We start from the raw sequence: 20892 nt of genomic DNA on the forward strand, positions 1-20892 counted from the left end.
TTTTTCACATTTTGTTATGTTAAACTGCTTTAAATGACTTTTTATCCCACATAAATCTACACCCCACTTACCATAATGACAAAGCAAAAACTGTATTTATCACAACTTTGCTTCAGATCAGTCTAACATAACGCAAAATAACAAAATGTGGAAAAAACAATTAAGGGCTATGAAGACTTTTTATAGGCACTGTAGCTTTTGTTTTAAATACATGTATTTTTAATATGCATTTAAATGTGAAATCAACTCTCAATTTTGCTTTTATTTTCATTTTTTATTTTAATATTAAAGTTTTAGCAATTTTGTTATGAGCTTCCGTCATTTTACAAATTTTTTACTTTAATTTATTTTTCAGTTTTAGTAATTTTGAAACTTAAATTTTAGTTAGCTTTTTTATCTGATATTCATATTTTATTTGAACTTTATTTAAATCACTGAAACTATTTTTAATAGAATAGTTTTAATAGTTAACAATAGCAACACTAGATGCCTGTTTTAAATGCATGCGTTTTTAATATGCATTTAAATATGTTTGAGGAAATAAATGGATTCATTGAAAAGATAAAACTCAAAAGCTTTAGCTTTTATATTTATTCACTTTTCATTTTAATTTTAGTTTACGTTTATATAATTGTATTGTTTTTGTGTTTTTATAAATATATATAGCTTTTTTTAAATTCAGTTCTAGTCATTTTAAACTTAAATTTCAGTTTTTCAGGTTTTTATTTCAGGATTTTATTTTATTTCAACTATTGCAAAAACTGACAATTATTTTAAATAGTTTTAGTTTTAATAAACACTAACAACACAATGCATGTTATTGCAATTATGCAATTATTTCAATCACTGAAAAATATTTTTAATATTTTTATTTAACAATAGCAACACTAGATGCATGTTTTAAATGCGTGCATTTTTAATATGCATTTAAATATGTTTGAAGAAAGTGTTTTTTAATGAATCAGTTGTTCCAGTTCACGTAATTGACTCTGATTCTGAACGATTCATTCATAAATTGTACTGTTCTGTTCAAATCCTTGACTCAACAAACCATTTGCTAATTATTGCAAGATTATGACTTCAAATTTGACCTGTTTTGTAAAACTGATATTTTCAATGCAGTATTAATGTGAATTCAGTTTTAACTGGAACTAGATACGATTTGTAGAAATGATTCAGTCATTTTTTTAAACTTTAACTACATGAAAACATCTGAATCTGCACTCGTGTTTTAACACGTGCATCTTGCTTTTCTTTCTTATTCCATTAATTCTCCTCCTCCTCTAGCACTCTTAAACCTGTCGTGTAGTAAAAACACCTTCAGGAGTGTTTTATGGGGTCTGATAATAAACTGAGTGAACGTCTGATGAAATGTAGGCAGCCAATTGAACACAGACTCATTTTCTCCCTCTCTCTCTCGGTCCAGGATGCCATTGGTCTTCACACTTCTCTGCCTCTGCGTCTTAAAGATGGGCGGCTTCTCTTCATCTGTCACTCAAGCAACCGTCCAATCAGGTGAGAGTCGAGTCTGATTAAGCGGCTGTGATTGGTCGGTCTGTGACCGGTGAAGGATGAATCCTCTATTGCTCTCTTGCCCAGAAACTATATCCATCCTCCTAATCTATCAGCAACCAATCAGATCTCACATTTGAATAATTGATCGCATCAGCAGCCTCACATTAGATCTTCCCACCAATCAGCAAGAGCGTCTCCAGAGGTCTGTGTGTTAAATCACAGAATCTACACATGCATCTACAGAAGTAGTGCTGAATGATGCAAAAAATAAATAAGAACGAGGTAAATGAATCTGGTCTAAATGTATAAAAATAGGTGTTTTCCAGCTCATTTTTATGCTTTTATTATCTATGAATGATTTTTTGCATATTTTGAAGGACACAACAATGTGGTCAGATGTTTTATATTCACTGTAGTATAGTTTTTTTTAGTTTTTTTGCTTTATAGTTTGTTTCTTTATTTTCATTGCTGTTTGCTCGTTAACTAAAACCAGAAAAGCCATAAATAAATAAATAAACAAACTGAAATAAAATAAAATAATTTTTATTTCAGCCAAGGTAACATTTCTCTTTTTAATTTAGTTTAACCTGTAGTACTAAAATAACTAAAACTAATAAATAAAAAATATATTGACATATTTAAAATAAACTAATGAACATAAAAACTCTCTAAAAAATTACTAAAACTTGTAAAAAATTTCAAAATAAAATCTAATTCCAAATATTAACAAAAATTACACTAATAGATCAAGGATACTAAATTAATACTTGAATTTCATACGTTAACATGCATGCTGTATTGTTTTACTAATTTTATCAATATAGTAATATTGATTAATATTTTTAATTTCCATTTATTTATAGATTTTCAGTTTAGTTTAATTTTAAAACTTAATGTTAATTTTTTTAAGCAATATTGTTTTGTGCTTTTGCTTTTTATTTTAATACTTCTAAATAGATTATATAATACATTTAAGTAATTTTAGTACTTAAGATTAAATTTCAGTTAGTTGCCAAGACAACATTTAAAAATTTCGCTGTCATTTTTAAAGTTTTTCATCTAATATTTATATTATTAAATATTTCAACTTTATTTCAATTACTGAAAAAGGTTTTTAATCTTTTTAGTTTTAATGAACAATAACAACGCTAGATGCATGTTAATGGAGAATTGGTTTCCTTATTAAAAATAAAACCAAATCAAGTGAAAATTTCTTCTGAAAGCTTAACATCTGAAGATGATTGACTTTTTATAAAATCCTTTTAAACCACCTTAAACATTGAAAAGCAGACAACAATTTTGTGCAATCTTCCAAAAATGAGGTTAAACATCAAAAAACATGATTTTCCGAAATCTGATTACAAACCACCGAGAAGCAATTCAACGATGCCCAAGAAGTGATGTTTCCTTCTGAGCCGGTGTGTTTTATAGGCTGCGTCTCAAACCGAAGGTGCTGCCCAGTGAGTCGATGACTTGACAGACGACGTGATGTATGAAAGCGCCTAGAAATGTATGAAAGCGAAATGATCTAGAACACAATCGAGCCAGTTACAGCAGTAACCAAATAGCGCAGAGACCTCATATTGATACATGAATAATGCAACAGCAGCTGTTTTGAGGTTTCATCCAGCAGCTGTATCACATGTGCTGTTATATGTCATAATATTAGCGCGGTCACAGGATTACAGGCCGGCTGCACCTCTGGAAGCAGGGGTTAATTAAAAAAGCTTGCCGCTGCGGGACAGGAAATGGATTGTTCCAGAAGGGGGTCATTTATAATGGCGTGCGGTATGTGTGAGCGCTTGCACTAAGACACTCTTAATAGGAAGACTAATCCCCTCCCAGTCGCAAAGTGACAGAGCAATTACACACACACACACGCCACCGGTCCTCCCCCTCCGCCGGCCCACCGCTTGCTCCGTCCGTCCCACAGACAGATCCTGACATCACCTGCCCGTCTGTGTGTGTGTGTGTGATATGAATGAGAATCTGTGTGTGTGGTTAATGCAGTGTCATTGATTTGGGATGGTAATTCATTTAAATAGACTTTTTGACATTAGCAGGATCAGCATTTAAACCCAAACAGATCGCGTTATCTTTCATTATTTTACTGGAATTGCATTTGCATAAGTGTGTTTCTGTTTGCATGGAGCATGTGTAAATTTAGCATGCTACTATGATGCATGGAGTATTTTTTAGTATTATTTATATGCTACTAAAGTAGTTTTAAATGTCTTGAATGGGCTTTTATTTTTAATTTATTTTAACTTTAGTTTTATAATTTTTTTTGTGTTCTTATGTCATTTAGATTTTTAGATTATTATTTTTTTCTTTCATTTTTTAATATAGTTTTTTGACTTAAATTTCAGTTTTCGTTATTCTATTTTATTTATGTTTTTATTATAGTTTTAGTAATTTTGTTACACTTTTTTGTCATTTTATTATTATTATTTTTTTTTATATTTCTATACAGCTTTCCTTTTTTTCAGGTTTAAGAATTTTAGTATGTGTTCTGACATCAGCTTTTTAACTCAAACAGATCACCTTAGCTTTGATTTTTATAATTTTGTATTTGTATTTTTTTTTTTTTTTTTTTTTCCAGTTATTTTAATTTTAAATTTTTAAGTGTTTTTACTAATGGTGTCGTGTAAATATGGCTGAAGATTGGAAAAGCGTAGGAACAGACAAACCAATTCAGTTGAGAGAGTCATTTAGACTGGAACTGCTCTGATTGATTCAAAACCGTGACTTTGATCATGCAGTTTCGACATCGCTGGTAATGATTTAAAAAGCACATAGCAATGGGATAAACCCAGCTTTTAGAATCTCTTACACTCGCGAATCACTTGATTCAGATCGGAACTTCAGAGCCAGTATCGTGAGTCATTTGAATCACAATCTTTTTTTATGATTTCTTTATTTTATTAAACAGTACAAAACATCCAACCATAAGGCAGTACTGTTAAAAAACAAAACAAATAAAGAATACACAAATACAAGAAAATGAACCATTATAGTAAAAGTGTAGTAACGTGGTGTAGTATTTTTTTTCTTTTTCTTTTGTATAACCACAGTTTTATTCTAAATATTATCGGTAAACACAGAGACTGAGATGGCAGAAAGCGCTTCCTGTTTGTTTTCTTTATTTAAAAAAATAAAGGTTTGCAACGTTTTGCTGTTATTCTGGGTGTCTTACTCGAATGACCAAAAATGACGGAGTTGAACCTCTTTCGGCTGTTGTCGGGAATTGCACCGGCAAGTGCAGTAGCTACTTGTTGTGCTCTATACGAGTTATTGAAATAAAATATTTTTTAAAAATGTTGCAGAATTTCAAATTTTAATTTAATTTAACTTGATATACTGAAATAACCAACTAAAACTAATGAAAATAAGCAACAAAATGAATAACACTGTTTGCCAATGTAAGTTTTGATCTAAGTTTTGTTCAAGTGTTTGTTATGCAGTGTCAGTTTGATTTGGGATGGTAATTTATTTAAATAGACTTTTTGACGTTTAGCAGGTTCAGCATTAAACAAATCACCTTATCTTTCATTATTATACTGTACTGCGTTTGCATACTGTAAGTGTATTGCATGGTGAGCATGTGTGTGAGAGAGAGAGAGAAAGAAAGAGCGTGCCTAGGTATTAATTTCATATTGATGCATTAGTTGCTGATGTATGAGTTTTAAGCTGTAATTGATTCAGCTTTTTTAATGTTTTAACTTTTACACCATGTTCATGTAATAAATTTGATAGCTCAATTACCTAATATTGATTTGCACGCAATAATGTGTGTGTGTGTGTGTGTGTGTGCGCAAGGGTTTGATTGTATAAGTGCGTGTTTGAGCCCATGCAGAGGATATTTTATTGCTCAAATGTTTCACTTTCATAGCTCAGGTGATGTAATGGAGTTATTAGTTATGTTTTAAGTACATTACCGGTCAAAAGTAAAAAAAAAAAAAAAGAAGCCTCTTCTGCTCACCAAGGCTGCTTTTATTTGGTCAAAAATACAGTAAAAACTGTGATATTATTACAGTTTCAAATATCTTCTGTGTGAATATGTTAAAATGTAATTTATTTCTGTGATAAAAGCTGAATTTTCAGCATTACTCCAGTCTTCAGTGTCACATGATCCTTCAGAAATCATTCTAATATACTATATAATTTCTGATTATTATCAATGTTGAAAACTCTTGTGCTGCCCAATATTTTTGAGAAAACCATTCAAAAGTTTGGGGTTAGTAGAAAGAAATTAATACTTTTATTCAGCAAGGATGCAGTAAATTTATATATATTCTACTTTTCATCACAGGAATAAATTACATTTTAAAAATATATTCACGTAGAAAACAGAAAACTGTGCTTTTGATCAAATAAATGCAGCCTTGGTGAGCAGAACAGACTTCTTTCAATAACACAAAAAAAAAATCTTAATTATTCCACTCTTTTGACTGATAGTGTATCAACATTGTTTCTCCTAAGATTCAACGGGAAGAGTAAAAGCAGACATATTTGAGTCAAGTTGTCATGCATTAACAGTATAGAGCTATAAAGCCAATATAGAGCAGCTCAGATCATTTGATGTTCATATAGAGATCTCTGACTTCTGAGATTACGGAGGTGTGTTACTCAGGTTGGTTGTGTTTGTGTGTTTCAGACATTCAGTGTCATGACTGGGGTGTGTGGAGCAAGGGTTCGGTGCGGGTGTATGATGGGGAGGTGGCGTATCTCTACTGTCCGCTCTTCTCTTATCCCACGCTCTACAGCTACAGTCAGACTCAGAACAGCAGTCTGTCTCTGCTGTGGTACCGACACACACACACACACGAGCTGGAGCAGCCCATCAACTTCAAACTACACACACTGCACAAAGACCGCGAGTACCTGTGGATACAGCCGGCCTCGGCGCAGGACGCCGGACTCTACATCTGCATGCTCCGGTAAACACTCACACTGTACGTACTACACATACTAGAGATGTGCACAGCCACATGCATTCAAAACTGACTAGCTGGTGGGTTGTCTGAATGGTTAAACTACTGGATTAGTCTGATTTAGGGTGAACACACATACTGTACATCACATTATGGAAGTATAATGGGTTAGTGAATGCTGTTTCATGCTGGTAGAATATCATAACTAATTCCTGCAACCCATAATATATTCATAAAATCAGTTTTCAGTGGCATTTTGTACTTGTAAGCTTCAAAAGTAGGTGTACAGAAATATATTAATTGTTTATATCACAATTCAAATCCCATATATGTCAAAATGATAAATTACATTAAAAATGTAATTGTTACATGTATGCATATTTAATATAATATAAATGTAATTTAATATTATCTAAATATAAATGCGTAACCAAATCATGCAGGCTATTGCATGCTAGGTTAGGAAAGAAAGAATATAAAACTAATATAAATGTATAAATAAATTTATTATTTTAAATATTTTATTTAAACATGTAACCAAATCATGCATGTAATGATATAGTATGAAAACATACAACTAGATAATGCAGGTAATTTCAATATGTTGTGTTAATAATATAACAACATAACATAATATAATTAATATAGGACAAATAAATTTGGATCTAAATAGAAACCTGTAACCAAATCATGCAAGTAATTCCATCATTAGGTTTAGGTTAGGATATAAATGTATCTAATCTATTCTAATCTAATGTAATAATTTATATAAATATAAATACATTTTATTTGGATTTAAATAAAAATGTGTAACCAAATCATGCAGGTTATTTCATAATATAATATATAATGCTGATTATTTCATCATGTTAGGGTTAGGTTAGTATATAATATATATATATATATATATATATATATATATATATATATATATATATATATAGATCTGAATATAAACATGTAACCAATTGTGCAGGTTATTTTATCATGTTTTGTGTGTGTGTCAGCAACATTTCCTCGTGTGTGAAGATCGGCGTGGAGCTGAAGGTCGTTCAGAAGGAAGGAGAGTGTGACAGAGCTCAACCTCATCTGAACCTGACTATACCGTTACAGAGCGAACGAACCCTCACCTGTCCAGACCTGAACACACTCACGCTGCCCAACAGCACACACTCCGTCAGCTGGTACCACGTGAGTCCGTGTGTGTGTGTGAATAAACATCTGAGACTATCATAATTAAATATGATACTGAAAACTCATCCAAGCGTTATGAAGCAAATGAATTTCTTAATCTCCAGAGTCGTACAGCTAATGAACTGAGAAGACGTGAACTCAAACAATCAGCATCATTCAGTTTTAAGGTTGTACGTGAGCAAAACTATAAAAATGCTAATCAGCAGGGGTAATTTGTCTGTTTAAAGAGTCGTAGCAATGCAAGAAACGACCTGTAGCGATATGAACAAAGATGTATTATCTATATGCTAATGTACTAAAAGACTAAATACTAACACGTTTAAAATGCACAAATGGAATGAATGAAAGAATTTGGACGGCTATATATGGCAGCTCTAGTAAAATAAGTCCCGCCTTCCAATTAAGAGAGCCAATCATCAATCGGCAAACTCACTATCTGGCATTAAAGTGAAAACTCACACTCAGTCTTTGGACATCATGAGCATTGGTTGATTTTTAACGTTAATTTAGGGTAAGAAACAACATTTTATGTCAGATTTAGTGCTGTTTTGCAATATGTTAATACAATATGAGTTTGGCAAGTTGTTTTTTGAGATTTGAGTAGTTTTCAAGGCCGTATAGGCTTTGATGTCGGATCATTTGCTCTGTAAAATAATAATGTCGCCTTCCAAGTAGCAAATCCAAAGCTGTTCGTAAACTAGAAGCTATTAGCTATTTAAAAATCTTGCAACAACTTCCTCTCTCAACAGGAAATGCATGAGTAATCCTGCAGAGAACAAGGTTTGGTCTCTAGAGAAAAAGAGTAGTTTACTAGCAGGCCAACTAGTTACACAAGTTTTCATGAGCACTTGTGGGAAAGAGATCATTCGCCTGGAAAGTGCAGCAAATAAAAGCAGCACTGCAGACGTGTGCATTCAGCTTCAAATACATTGTGCCCTGATCAAACTAGAAATCTATATTTTTTGCGCAGCTAGTTAAAGGTCATTTCAGTCAAATGACAGTGTTTTAACTGCATTTTTATGGTGCAATACGTATAAAACACAGAAAGCTGTTGCTTGTGGGGAAAACAATTTTGGTACATTTAGAAGCATTAATACAGAATTTCTGTGGCAAGTTATGAAGAGTTTTGTGTGTAAAAGTAGATAAGGTATAGAGTTATATAATAATAATAATAATTATTATTATTATTATAACACCTATAAACACTATTACTATATAAACGTCTTTATCAGGAATTCCCAAACATTTAGTACTATGTGTATATATATGTGTGTGTGTGTGTTTATATTTTGTTTAGTTTAGTCTCAATAATTTTTTTTTTTAAATAATTTTAGTACTATAGCTTAAGTTATATAACTTAAACTAAATGAAAATTTAAAATGTTGCCTTTATAGCCGAAAAAAGCTCATTTTTAAATATTTTATTTCAGTTAATATGTTAACTTAAATGTTTTTATTTATTTTTTAATTTTAGTTTTAGTTAACGATAGCATGTTCATTCCACAATTATATAGTATTATATAGAAATGATATATTTCTTCCTTTAAGTAGGTGTTTTATTTTGATTATTATTTTTAATTGACATTTTTATTGTTTATTTATTGTTTAGTTTTTATTATTTTATTAGCAGTTAGAAGGAATTGCACATCATCCAGCGTAACTATAGTTAATTAATACACTAAAAAGATAAAACAATAAAAATATCAGTTACTTGAAATATTGAAATAGAAAAATATTTGAAAAATTAATTTCAGCTAGTTGCCAAGGCAACATTATTTAAAGTACTAAAATAACCAAAACTGAAATAAAAATTAATAAAAACTAAATAGACAAATAAAAATAAATGAGGACTAAAACTAAAAAAAATGAAAACAGAAAATGCAAAATAAAAAACCTAATAAAAACCATAATGTTTAAGACTGACATAATCTCGCTTCTAGAGAGTGTGAAGTGATTTATGAAACATGAATCTAGATCAGTGTAGGTCAAACATGCAGGTTCATGTCTGTTTGTCTGTAGTCATGCAGGTTTAATCTGTTTCGAGGAGACCGAGAGCTGAAAGGAGATGATCTGGTGATCTACAGGATGATGGTGCCGTACACCGGCCTCTACACGTGTGTGGTTTCATATCAGATGAACGGACGCATGCTCCAGTTCACACGAAACATTAATGTCATTACTGTTGGTACGATTTTCTTGTCTCCTCTCATCTCATTCCTGCGGAAGCTTGTTTCCGCCACGGAATCAAAAGCTAAAAAAGCTAACTGCAGCTGTTTCTCACAATTCAGACTTTTTTCTCAGAAGTGCAAGTTTAGATTTCATGATTCTGACTTTTTTATTGCAATTCTAAATTCATATAGTGGAATTCTGAATTCATGTCTCACATTTCTGTATTTGTATCTCGCAATCCTGAATTTAAATCTCACAATTCTGAATTCATGTCTCACAATTCTGAATTCATATTTCACTAAAGATTAGGAATTCATATCTCACAATTCTTAATTCATATCATAATTCTGAGCTTATATCTTAAAATTCATATTTCACTAAAAATTCAGAATTCATATCTCGCAATCCTGAGTTCATATCTCACAATTCTGAATTCATATTTCATAATCCTGAGTTTAAATTTCACAATTCTGTATTCATATCTCACTAAAGATTCTGAATTCATATCTCACAATTCAATTTATTTCATAATTCTGAGTTTATATCTTATAATTCATATCTCACTAAAGATTCTGAATTCATATCTCACAATTCTGAATTCATATCTCACAATTCTGAATTCATATCTCGCAATCCTGAGTTTATATCTTGCAATTCTGAATTCATATCTCGCAATCCTGAGTTTATATCTTGCCATTCTGAATTCATATCTCACAATTCTGAATCCATATCTCGCAATCCTGAGTTTATATCTCACAATTCTGAATCCATATCTCGCAATCTTGAGTTTGTCTCGCAATTCTGAGTTTATATCTCACAATTCTGAATTCATATCTCGCAATCCTGAGTTTATATCTTGCAATTCTGAATTCATATCTCGCAATCCTGAGTTTATATCTTGCAATTCTGAATTCATATCTCACAATTCTGAATCCATATCTCGCAATCCTGAGTTTATATCTCACAATTCTGAATCCATATCTCGCAATCTTGAGTTTGTCTCGCAATTCTGAGTTTATATCTCACAATTCTGAATTCATATCTCGCAATCCTGAGTTTATATCTTGCAATTCTGAATTCATATCTCGCAATCCTGAGTTTATATCTTGCAATTCTGAATTCATATCTCACAATTCTGAATCCATATCTCGCAATCCTGAGTTTATATCTCACAATTCTGAATCCATATCTCGCAATCTTGAGTTTGTCTCGCAATTCTGAGTTTATATCTCACAATTCTGAATTCATATCTCGCAATCCTGAGTTTATATCTTGCAATTCTGAATTCATATCTCGCAATCCTGAGTTTATATCTTGCAATTCTGAATTCATATCTCACAATTCTGAATCCATATCTCGCAATCCTGAGTTTATATCTCACAATTCTGAATCCATATCTCGCAATCTTGAGTTTGTCTCGCAATTCTGAGTTTATATCTCACAATTCTGAATCCATATCTCGCAATCCTGAGTTTATATCTCACAATTCTGAATCCATATCTCGCAATCTTGAGTTTGTCTCGCAATTCTGAGTTTATATCTCACAATTCTGAATTCATATCTCACAATTCTGAATTCATATCTCACAATTCTGAATTCATATCTCGCAATCCTGAGTTTATATCTTGCAATTCTGAATTCATATCTCGCAATCCTGAGTTTATATCTTGCAATTCTGAGTTTATATCTCACAATTCTGAATCCATATCTCGCAATCCTGAGTTTATATCTCACAATTCTGAATCCATATCTCGCAATCTTGAGTTTGTCTCGCAATTCTGAGTTTATATCTCACAATTCTGAATTCATATCTCGCAATCCTGAGTTTATATCTTGCAATTCTGAATTCATATCTCGCAATCCTGAGTTTATATCTTGCAATTCTGAATTCATATCTCACAATTCTGAATCCATATCTCGCAATCCTGAGTTTATATCTCACAATTCTGAATCCATATCTCGCAATCTTGAGTTTGTCTCGCAATTCTGAGTTTATATCTCACAATTCTGAATTCATATCTCGCAATCCTGAGTTTATATCTTGCAATTCTGAATTCATATCTCGCAATCCTGAGTTTATATCTTGCAATTCTGAATTCATATCTCACAATTCTGAATCCATATCTCGCAATCCTGAGTTTATATCTCACAATTCTGAATCCATATCTCGCAATCTTGAGTTTGTCTCGCAATTCTGAGTTTATATCTCACAATTCTGAATTCATGTCTCGCAATGATGAATCCATATCTCATAAATTTGAGTTTATATCTCAATTCTGAGTTCATATCTCACATATCTCACAATTGGGAGAATTCTTTACACAATTGTGTGATTAAAAAGTTGCAACTACCTTTTTAATTTTTTAATATGTTTTAATATTATATTAATCCATACATTTCACCTCGTCTTAAGGTTTTCATACGTCTTTCTCCTGTAGTTCCTGATGCCGGCAGTAAAGTCCCCATCATCCTGAATCCCGCGAGCGATCAGATCTACACGGTGACTCTGGGTGAGCGTCGTCATCTTCTTTCGCTGTTTTTGCCATGTTTTCTGCAGTATGCTTCAGTGAACGTCTTCGCATTGCAGGAGATACAGCAAAGCTGTCCTGTCGTGTGCATCTGCCTCACCTGTACGAGGAAAAGCAGCACATCTGGTGGACCATCGATAACAAAACCGTGGAGCAACTCGCCGACCCACGATTCAGCTCACCTGAGGCAACGTATGACGCGTTTGTGTTTTCCTCACTTCTTTGATCTGTCTCTATCTCTGTTTCACTGACTCTTGTATGTGTGTAGGCTTGTGTCATATGATTACGGCGATGAGGTGAAAGAACGAGTCCTGAATGTGATGGATTTTTCAGCTGACGACCTGCAGAGGGAGTTTAACTGCTCCGCCAGAAACAGCCGTGGGTTCAACACCATCCGAGCCGTACTGAAGTCCGAACGTAACTACACACACTAATACAACTAACACACACATGCATATATGTTCACATGTCTTCTATTCCTGTGATCAAAGCTGAATTTTCAGTCTTCAGTGTCACATGATCTTCATTCTAAGATGCTGATTTGCTGCTCAAGAAACATTTCTGATTATTATCAATGCTGAAAACAGTTGTGCTGCATTATATGTTTGTGGAAACTGTGATGCATTGTATTTTTCAGGATTCACAGATGAATAGAAAGTCCAAAAGAACAACATTTATTTGAAATAGAAATCTTTTGTAATGTACATGTTTTACTGTCGCTTTTATTCAATTAATGCATTAAAAGAATTAATTTAAAAAAAAGTTTTACTGACTCTAAACTTTTTAGCAGTAATAAATATACACAGCTATATAATTTGTAAAAACACATATTATGTGGGAAAAATAGCAAATAAATTTAAAAACAGCACTGTTACCATTGTACAAAATCCTAAATAAAAACTAATTAAATATTTTTCTTACATTTTATTTTTCAGGATTCTTTTGATGAAAAGAAAGTTCAAAAGATCAGAATTGATTTGAAATAGAAATCTTTTGTAACTTTATAAATGTCTTTACTGTCACTTTTAATAAATTTAAAGTATCTGTACTTTTATTCATCTTAATTTCTTTCAAAGCCAAAACTTTTACACTGTAGTAACTTACTTGCACCAAAACTTCAAACTAAAAGAACTTTTATAATTGCTATATTTTTATATTGTTGTAAGAAATATATTGTATATAATTTTCTTTATTTATTTGTTTCATTGTAATTTTAATCGTTTTAGTTTCTTCTACTCTAAATTTGGCATAAAAATGCTGCTGATATGGCATTAAAACAAAAAATCAATTAATTTATTATACTTGCCAAATCATTTTTAAATTCATTTGGCACTTGTTTTATGTTTATTTTGGACCCTGTATGCTCGTATGTTTATTTTGGCAGCAAATGTTGACCAGAATGCAGACTAAAATGTTAGTAACTTTATTCATTTTAATCAGTTTTTTTTTTTTGAGCAGATGTCAATTATGCATTTGGCAGATGCTTTTATAGGTGACCTAAAGCATACAGCATGTATACCTTGAACCCATAGCATGCGTTTCCATTTGAGATATAGAAACCTTAGTAGCAAAATTTGACCATTGAAAATGAATATTTGTGTGCCTATGTGTATATATATAATCTCGTGTGTGTGTGTAGCATACGTCCCGACTCTAGAGCTGGGCTGTGGTCTAGGTGTGACGCTGGCGCTCATGTTGATGATGTTTGTCATCTATCACGTGTTCTGGCTCGAGCTGCTGCTGCTCTATCGCTCGTGGTTCGGCTCAGATGAGAGATACACAGGTGAGAGATACACATAAACACAAATGTGACCCTGGAGCACAAAAGCAGTCATAAGTCGCTGGGTTATATTTGTAGCAATAGCCAACTATACACTGTATGGGTCAAAATTATGCATTTTTCTTTTATGCCAAAAATCATATTAAGTATATTAAGTAAAGATCATGTTCCATGAAGATATTTTTTAAATTTCTTACCGTAAATATATCAAAACTTCATTTTTGATTAGTAATATGCATTGCTAAGAACTTCATTTGGACAACTTTAAAGGCGATTTTCTCAATATTTAGATTTTTTTGTACCCTCAGATTCCAGATTTTGGCCAAATGTTGTCCGATCCTAACAAACCATACATCAACGGAAGACTTATTTATTCAGCTGATGTATAAATAAAATAAATGACTGGTTTTGTGGTCCATGGTCACATATTCACTGACCCTGACCGTATATATATGACTCTGTGTTTCATAGTTGATAGCTGGTCTGTGTCATCAGGTTTTTTGAACGGGGTCTAAAATAAATGTTTAACCACACATTCATGAGGATGAATCAAGAACATTTACTGGTGTAGTATCACGACTAACAGACAGCAGATCAGCTGTTTTCAGACAGTCTGGCTTTTCCAGTAACAAGCTACAGTAGTTTCTCCAGCGGGCATCAGTGTAGCGTGAGCAAACACTACATCACTCCTGTTTACGTCGCTTTTGCAGCCGAGTGAACAGAAGTAATAATCAGACGCTCCTCTCTCTCTCATATCTAACACTGAAGTTTGATTCATTTCACTGAACTGCTTCAAAAGAAGAATGAGATTCATTTGTGCAGAAGCCCCTACGAGCCATTTTTATTGAAAATGCTTGTTTATCACTTTAGTTTAATGTTTCTAGTTAAGTTATATTTAATTGTAACATTTAATGCAATCAACGTAATTGTTTCTGTGACAGATCAGTATTTTAGTATCACTGAGTATTTTGAATTAATGTTTCTCATTTTCATTTGAAAGATTTAGTAATTTTGTTGTTTTTTGTCATTTGTATTAGTTATTGTTTTTTGTCTATATGTCAATATACTTTTATGTATTTGTATATTTTACATATTATCTATCATTTTTGTATCAGTTTTAGTTGTTTTAGTACGTTAAACTAAATGAACATGAGAAAAAGTAGCTGAAATAAGTTCATTTATTTTACACACACACACACACACACACACACACACACACACACACACACACACACACACATGTTGGTTTTGCTATATTTGAGAGGACTCTCATAGGCGTAATGGTTTTTATACTGAACAAACTGTATGTGCTATTACCCTACACCAACCCTACACCTAAACTTAGCCCTCACAGGAGACTTTGTGCATTTTTACATTTTAAGATAAACTTCATTTAGTATTTTTAATAATTTATTTCCCTTGTGAGGACCGGCCAAATGTCCTCACAAAGTCAAAAATCTCAGGCTTTACTATCCTTGTGGGGACATCTGGTCCTCACAAGTATAGCTAAACACGTACACACACACACACACACTACCAGTCAAAGGTTTTTGAACAGTAAGATTTTTAATGTTTCTTCTGCTGACCAAGCCTGCATTTATTTGATCCATACAGCTGTTTTGCAAGCTTGGGGAGCAGAGGAGAGTTCTTTTAAAAAACTAAAAATCTTACTGTTCAAAAACTTTTGACTGGTAGTGTAGATATATACATAATTTTAGTTAATGTTTAAAGGGGTCACATGACGTTGCTAAAAAATTACGTTGTGTATTTGGTGTAATGCAATGTGTTTATGCGGTTTAAGGTAAAAAAAAAACACATTATTTACCACATATTGTACATTATTGTTGCTCCTCTATGCTCCGCCTTTCTGAAACGCGTCGATTTTTACAAATCTCATCATTCTGAGAAGCGAGGCATGCTCTGATTGGCCAGCTATCCAGTGCGTTGTGATTGGCCGAATACCTCAAGCTTTAGACGGAAATGTTACGCCCGTATTGTGATGACGTGTCCCGGCGCGACGACACACAAACAATAAAACCCATTATAAACGATTATAAATGTTGCATCCAGTGGGGACATAATTACTGATTATAATGACTCATACTGTCTTTTTACATGTCGCGTTGCATTGCGCCGCATAAACATTACCATGTCTGCATTTGTGATCGCAGAAACGACAAACAACAAGCACTACGCTACACCGCTCAAAACCCATTGAATAGTCAGTAGCAGAAACATACTTACAGGCTGTGAGTCAGAAGCGCCAGACTGTCCTTGCAAAGTTGAAATTGCCCCACTTTATATAAACAGGCTTTGTGCAAGACAGCATTGTAGCCTAACGTTACTCTTCCAGGTTCAGGAAACAGTCCTCCGTAAAATGCGCTGCACACACTCTAATATTTGTGTTGAACTGTTCTGGAACAGTGTTGTAAATACAACTTAACCACTGATTTCTAGTTGTGTCCTCTTTTGGAAGCCCAAACAAAGTACTTTACTTTCACTACGAAACACACAGTGTCTCCAGGACATGGCGCCGGCGGCAGCAACAATACCACAGCGATAATAATAGTTCCGCCTTCTTTCTTTGCGTATACATTTGGGCGGTGTTGTGCAAATCTTCCCACATTGTGACGGAGACATGTGGGGCGTGTTTGAATGAGCCGTTTTAGGAGGGCGTGCTTAACTTTGATAAAGAATATCTCTTTGGTTTTGAGACTTTAGTCTTAGCAACTTCAGGGATCTTATCTATGCACAATCAGCTTGTAACACTCCAAAGAGAAAGAAAAACTCGAAATCGCATTATATGACCCCTTTAAGTAACACATTTTTTAATGATTTTCTACATTTTTATGGTTTAAGTTAACTATCACTCTCTGATTGCAAAGAAAATGCATAGTATTGCATTTATATTAAATAGATAAATATAGTAAAAAACATTTATAGTGTAACTACCTACGTACATTTTCAGGAATAACTTGCATGTCAGCTATTAGTACGTGTAACAGTAAGCTTAGTGAGCTTCACCAGTAACTCTAGCAGCAGTATCAAAGATCAGACTGAAGTTTAACACTAATATTGACTGAACTCTGTCTGTGTCTGCAGATGATAAGCAGTATGACGTGTATATCTCATACGCTCGCAACAGTGAGGAGGAGGAGTTCGTTCTGTCCACGCTGCGTCGAGTTCTGGAGACTGAGTTCGGTTACTCTGTTTGCATCTTCGACCGGGACAGTCTTCCTGGAGGAAGTGAGTATCACATAACTCCAAACGTACTGTACAGCAGGGCTTCCCAAACAGCGGTTCACCAAAGCGGCTAAATTCACTATAAACAAGCTGCAAACTCCATCTCTGCATGTGCTGCGAGTTTAACATGCATTTGGGAACGCTTCCATCTACTTCATTCACAAAATTGCTCTCTTTTTGTGAAACAGCATGTTACAGATATTCTGCCAAAATGAAAGCTTGAAGATTTATTAGAAATTTTTAAAATTGGAGGGTTTGAACATTTGAAATTGAAGAATTTCCTACATAAATATTAGTGTTATAACTAAAAGCGTAAAATAAAATTATTAAGCATCAGTGAACCATGAAAATCCAAATGTGATGTTAAATTATGGAAATATTAAAAGTTTGGGAATTCCTGCTGTACACAAGTACGTGATTATAGACAAATTTGCAGTTCATGATAAAATGCAAGTATGTGTCAGTGTTATTATAACTAAAACCATTCAAATGTAATATTAATTTTAATTTTTTATTTAAACTGCTGAAATACAACAAAATAAAAATGCACAACAAACTAAATGGAAATTAGAAATAGAACTGAAATAAAAATTAATTGACCTTTAAATAGTAATATTTAAATAAAAACTAGTGCTGTCAAACGATTAATCGTGATTAATCGCATTCAAAATAAAAGTTTTTGTTTACATGTGTGTGTGCCGTGTATATTTATGTATATATAAATACACATGCATGTATACATTTAAGAAAAATGTTATATTTGTATATTAAATATATTTATATATACATGTAAATATTTCCAAATATATACTGTGTGTGTGTATTTATATATACATAATAAATATACTTAAGTGTTGATCAGAGACTGTCATGCAGAACAAGTTAAAACTGTCTGTTGACGTACTTGTGTATGACTTGTGTGGTGTGTGTACGAGTGTATTAACGTGTATCTGTGTGTAGCTATAACAGACGATACGCTGAGGTTTGTGGGTCAGAGCCGCAGGCTGGTGGTGGTTGTGAGTCCGTGCAGCGCTGTTCGCGGGACACAGGCTCTGCTCGAGCTGCAGGCCGGACTGACCAGCATGCTGCACGGCGGCAGCCTCAGGGTGGTTCTGATCCAGTTCAAACCGGTCCAGAGGAAGAGCTGGGTCAAAGAGCTGCGCCGGGCCCGGCTGGCACTGACGCTCATACGCTGGAAGGGCGAGAAATCGACCCCTCTGTCCTCACGCTTCTGGAAACAGCTGCAGCTCGAGCTGCCCATGAGGAGGAACACACAACACACACAAACCCAGCTACCAGATATCACACAACACACACCCGACACACACACACAAAACACACGTCAGGCAGAAGAGAAACTCATCGATCCTTACTCTACGAGTGCCTTATAGACAAAACCAGCATACATGGTTTTACTTTATTTGTATTGCGCTTTTCACAATATTCATCATTTCAAAGCAGCTTTACAGAAGAAATAGTAGATGTCATATAGGATTTTCAGTGTAGATTATGTACTACATTTGTACTATTATGGTATTTAGTAATATTTTGATATTTTTTAGTTTCCATTTTAGTGTTTAGTTTTGGTTGTTTTGTGTGTGTGTGTGTTTTTACTATATATAGTAAGTAATGAAAATGACACAACAATCAATATATGGGTCAAATAGAAAAATGTGGCTTTCAAGCATCAAAACAGAAGAAATATAAATGAAGAGTTCATTTGCAAAAACAGATAACTCCATTTTTAACAATTTTCAAAAATCTATTTTTTTCATTGTGCATTCCAATTAATTTCAATCAAACTGCAGTTGGGTTATTTTGATTAGGTTAAAAAATAACTAACACAATAAACAACAATAAAAACATAACATAATAAAAAACATGATTTTTGCAAATAAACTCTTCATTTATAGATATATATCTATATATTTCCGTTAGCTGCCGAAGCAACATATCTAATTTCCGTTTAAGTTACTTATGTTATTAAGCTTTCATTAAAGAAAGCTTAATAACTTAGTATTTTAGCTTAATAACTTAGTTAATTTAGTATTTTTAAGCTATTGTAGTATTCGTTTTCATGCAATATTTATATTTGATTTTATTTCAACTTTTAGATACTGGGGATTCCTAAACTTTTATCTCTGGTCAGCCAAACTCATTTGAGCTAAAATATTCACTTGAAGTCCCTCTGAGATTTTAGGTTAATATTTTAATTATTTATCGACAAATTTGTATATTCACCGTTCTCTGATCTCCGTTAATGATCACATAACATGCAGGTAAAAACATAAAAAATATGGGTTTTTATTATAAAGTTATTTATTTTGATGTTATGATTTATTTGTTTCTTATCGACTCTTAAACCCTCTGCAGTTCCCTTAAGAACCAACAGTGGGTGTGAAACCCTGTTCTAGTGTGTTTGGATTGTAGTAGTGCACTTATCTAGTACACTAGATTACAAACTCCACTAGTGTCTGACAGCTGAAATAGTGAACTATAGCAGGACACTGTTTTCTCCATAGACTTACAGTAGAAAATGCTTGTCTGATAGTTGCTGATGAAGGCTCAGTTCAGATCAGAGGAGTGAAGTGTGTTACTGAGCATCAGCCACAAGAGGGCAGAATCCTGCTGCAATCAATGCTGGTCTTGTTTTGAATGAGTTTTTCATTTCCTCTTTCATGCTGCACAACAAACTTCCAGCTGTTTTTATTCAGTTGCATTTGATTCTCTGTGTGTTTTTGTTGTTGTCATGCATCACTGTGTTCATCTTATATGACCATGTCATGTCCAGTATGTTCTGTGATCACATTTTTTTCACTGATTTGATAAATAAAAGTTTATTTTTGCATTTACATCAGTTTCATTGATTCATTTCATTACTCATGTCAAGATGATTTCACACTGAATCTGATCATCCCATGACAGCAACTGACGTCCGTGTTCATTATTTCACTTATAATCATGGATGATTAAATGTTTGCATAAGTGTTTCCCTTCAGTCGTCAGTGAATGGAGGAAGTGAAAAAACCCACAACCCATCACATGCCGTCTTGCTCCAATGAATGTGGTTTTGAGTGTGTTTCTCAAGGTCTGGAGAAGCCAGATCAGCTCCGTTCTGATTCTCTGGAAAGAAAAACCCCACAAACGTCTAAATGCATTGAAACCGTGAACACAGACGTTTCCAGATGCTTTCGTATTGGCAGTATTTTTTCCATTGGCAATTCAGAAAGTTCAAAAGGCATTCATATATGTACCACAATGCTGCGTGCCATAATTTTAAAGGAATACTTTACCTAAAAATGTAAATTAGCTGATGTCCTCACCCTCATGTTACCTAGAATGAGTTTGTTTCTTCATCAGATTTGGATGAATGTAGCACTGCATCAGTGTCTCAGCAATGGATGCTCTGCAGTGAATGGGTGCCGTCAGAATGAGAGTCCAAACAGATGATAAAAACATCACGAGAAGACAATAATCCATAATAACACTTCCTCCAGTGAAAATGTTCTGATCTGAATCAGGAGAGAAAT

The 20892-nt window shown here is 33.4% G+C and overlaps 2 protein-coding genes across 2 annotated transcripts in view; one reads left to right on the forward strand and one right to left on the reverse strand.

Annotated features, from left to right (window-relative positions):
- The window catches only part of LOC306851366 (interleukin-1 receptor accessory protein-like), a 29347-nt gene extending 9134 nt beyond the window's left edge, over positions 1–20213 (forward strand). The window contains exons 3-12 of the mRNA XM_079387544.1: positions 1427–1515; positions 6173–6455; positions 7457–7640; positions 9662–9827; positions 12250–12321; positions 12399–12531; positions 12608–12756; positions 13979–14122; positions 17222–17365; positions 18323–20213. Of these exons, the coding sequence (XP_079243670.1) occupies positions 1427–1515; positions 6173–6455; positions 7457–7640; positions 9662–9827; positions 12250–12321; positions 12399–12531; positions 12608–12756; positions 13979–14122; positions 17222–17365; positions 18323–18753 (1795 nt within the window). The 3' untranslated portion in view covers positions 18754–20213. The remainder of the gene's footprint in view (positions 1–1426; positions 1516–6172; positions 6456–7456; positions 7641–9661; positions 9828–12249; positions 12322–12398; positions 12532–12607; positions 12757–13978; positions 14123–17221; positions 17366–18322) is intronic.
- Positions 1–20892, reverse strand: part of LOC306851007 (claudin-19-like) — a 564676-nt gene that overhangs the window by 103301 nt on the left and 440483 nt on the right. The gene's annotated exons all lie outside the window — the stretch shown is intronic.

The sequence above is a fragment of the Barbus barbus genome (genome assembly GCF_936440315.1).
Source record: "Barbus barbus genome assembly, chromosome: 31".
NCBI classification, from domain to species: Eukaryota; Metazoa; Chordata; class Actinopteri; order Cypriniformes; family Cyprinidae; genus Barbus; species Barbus barbus.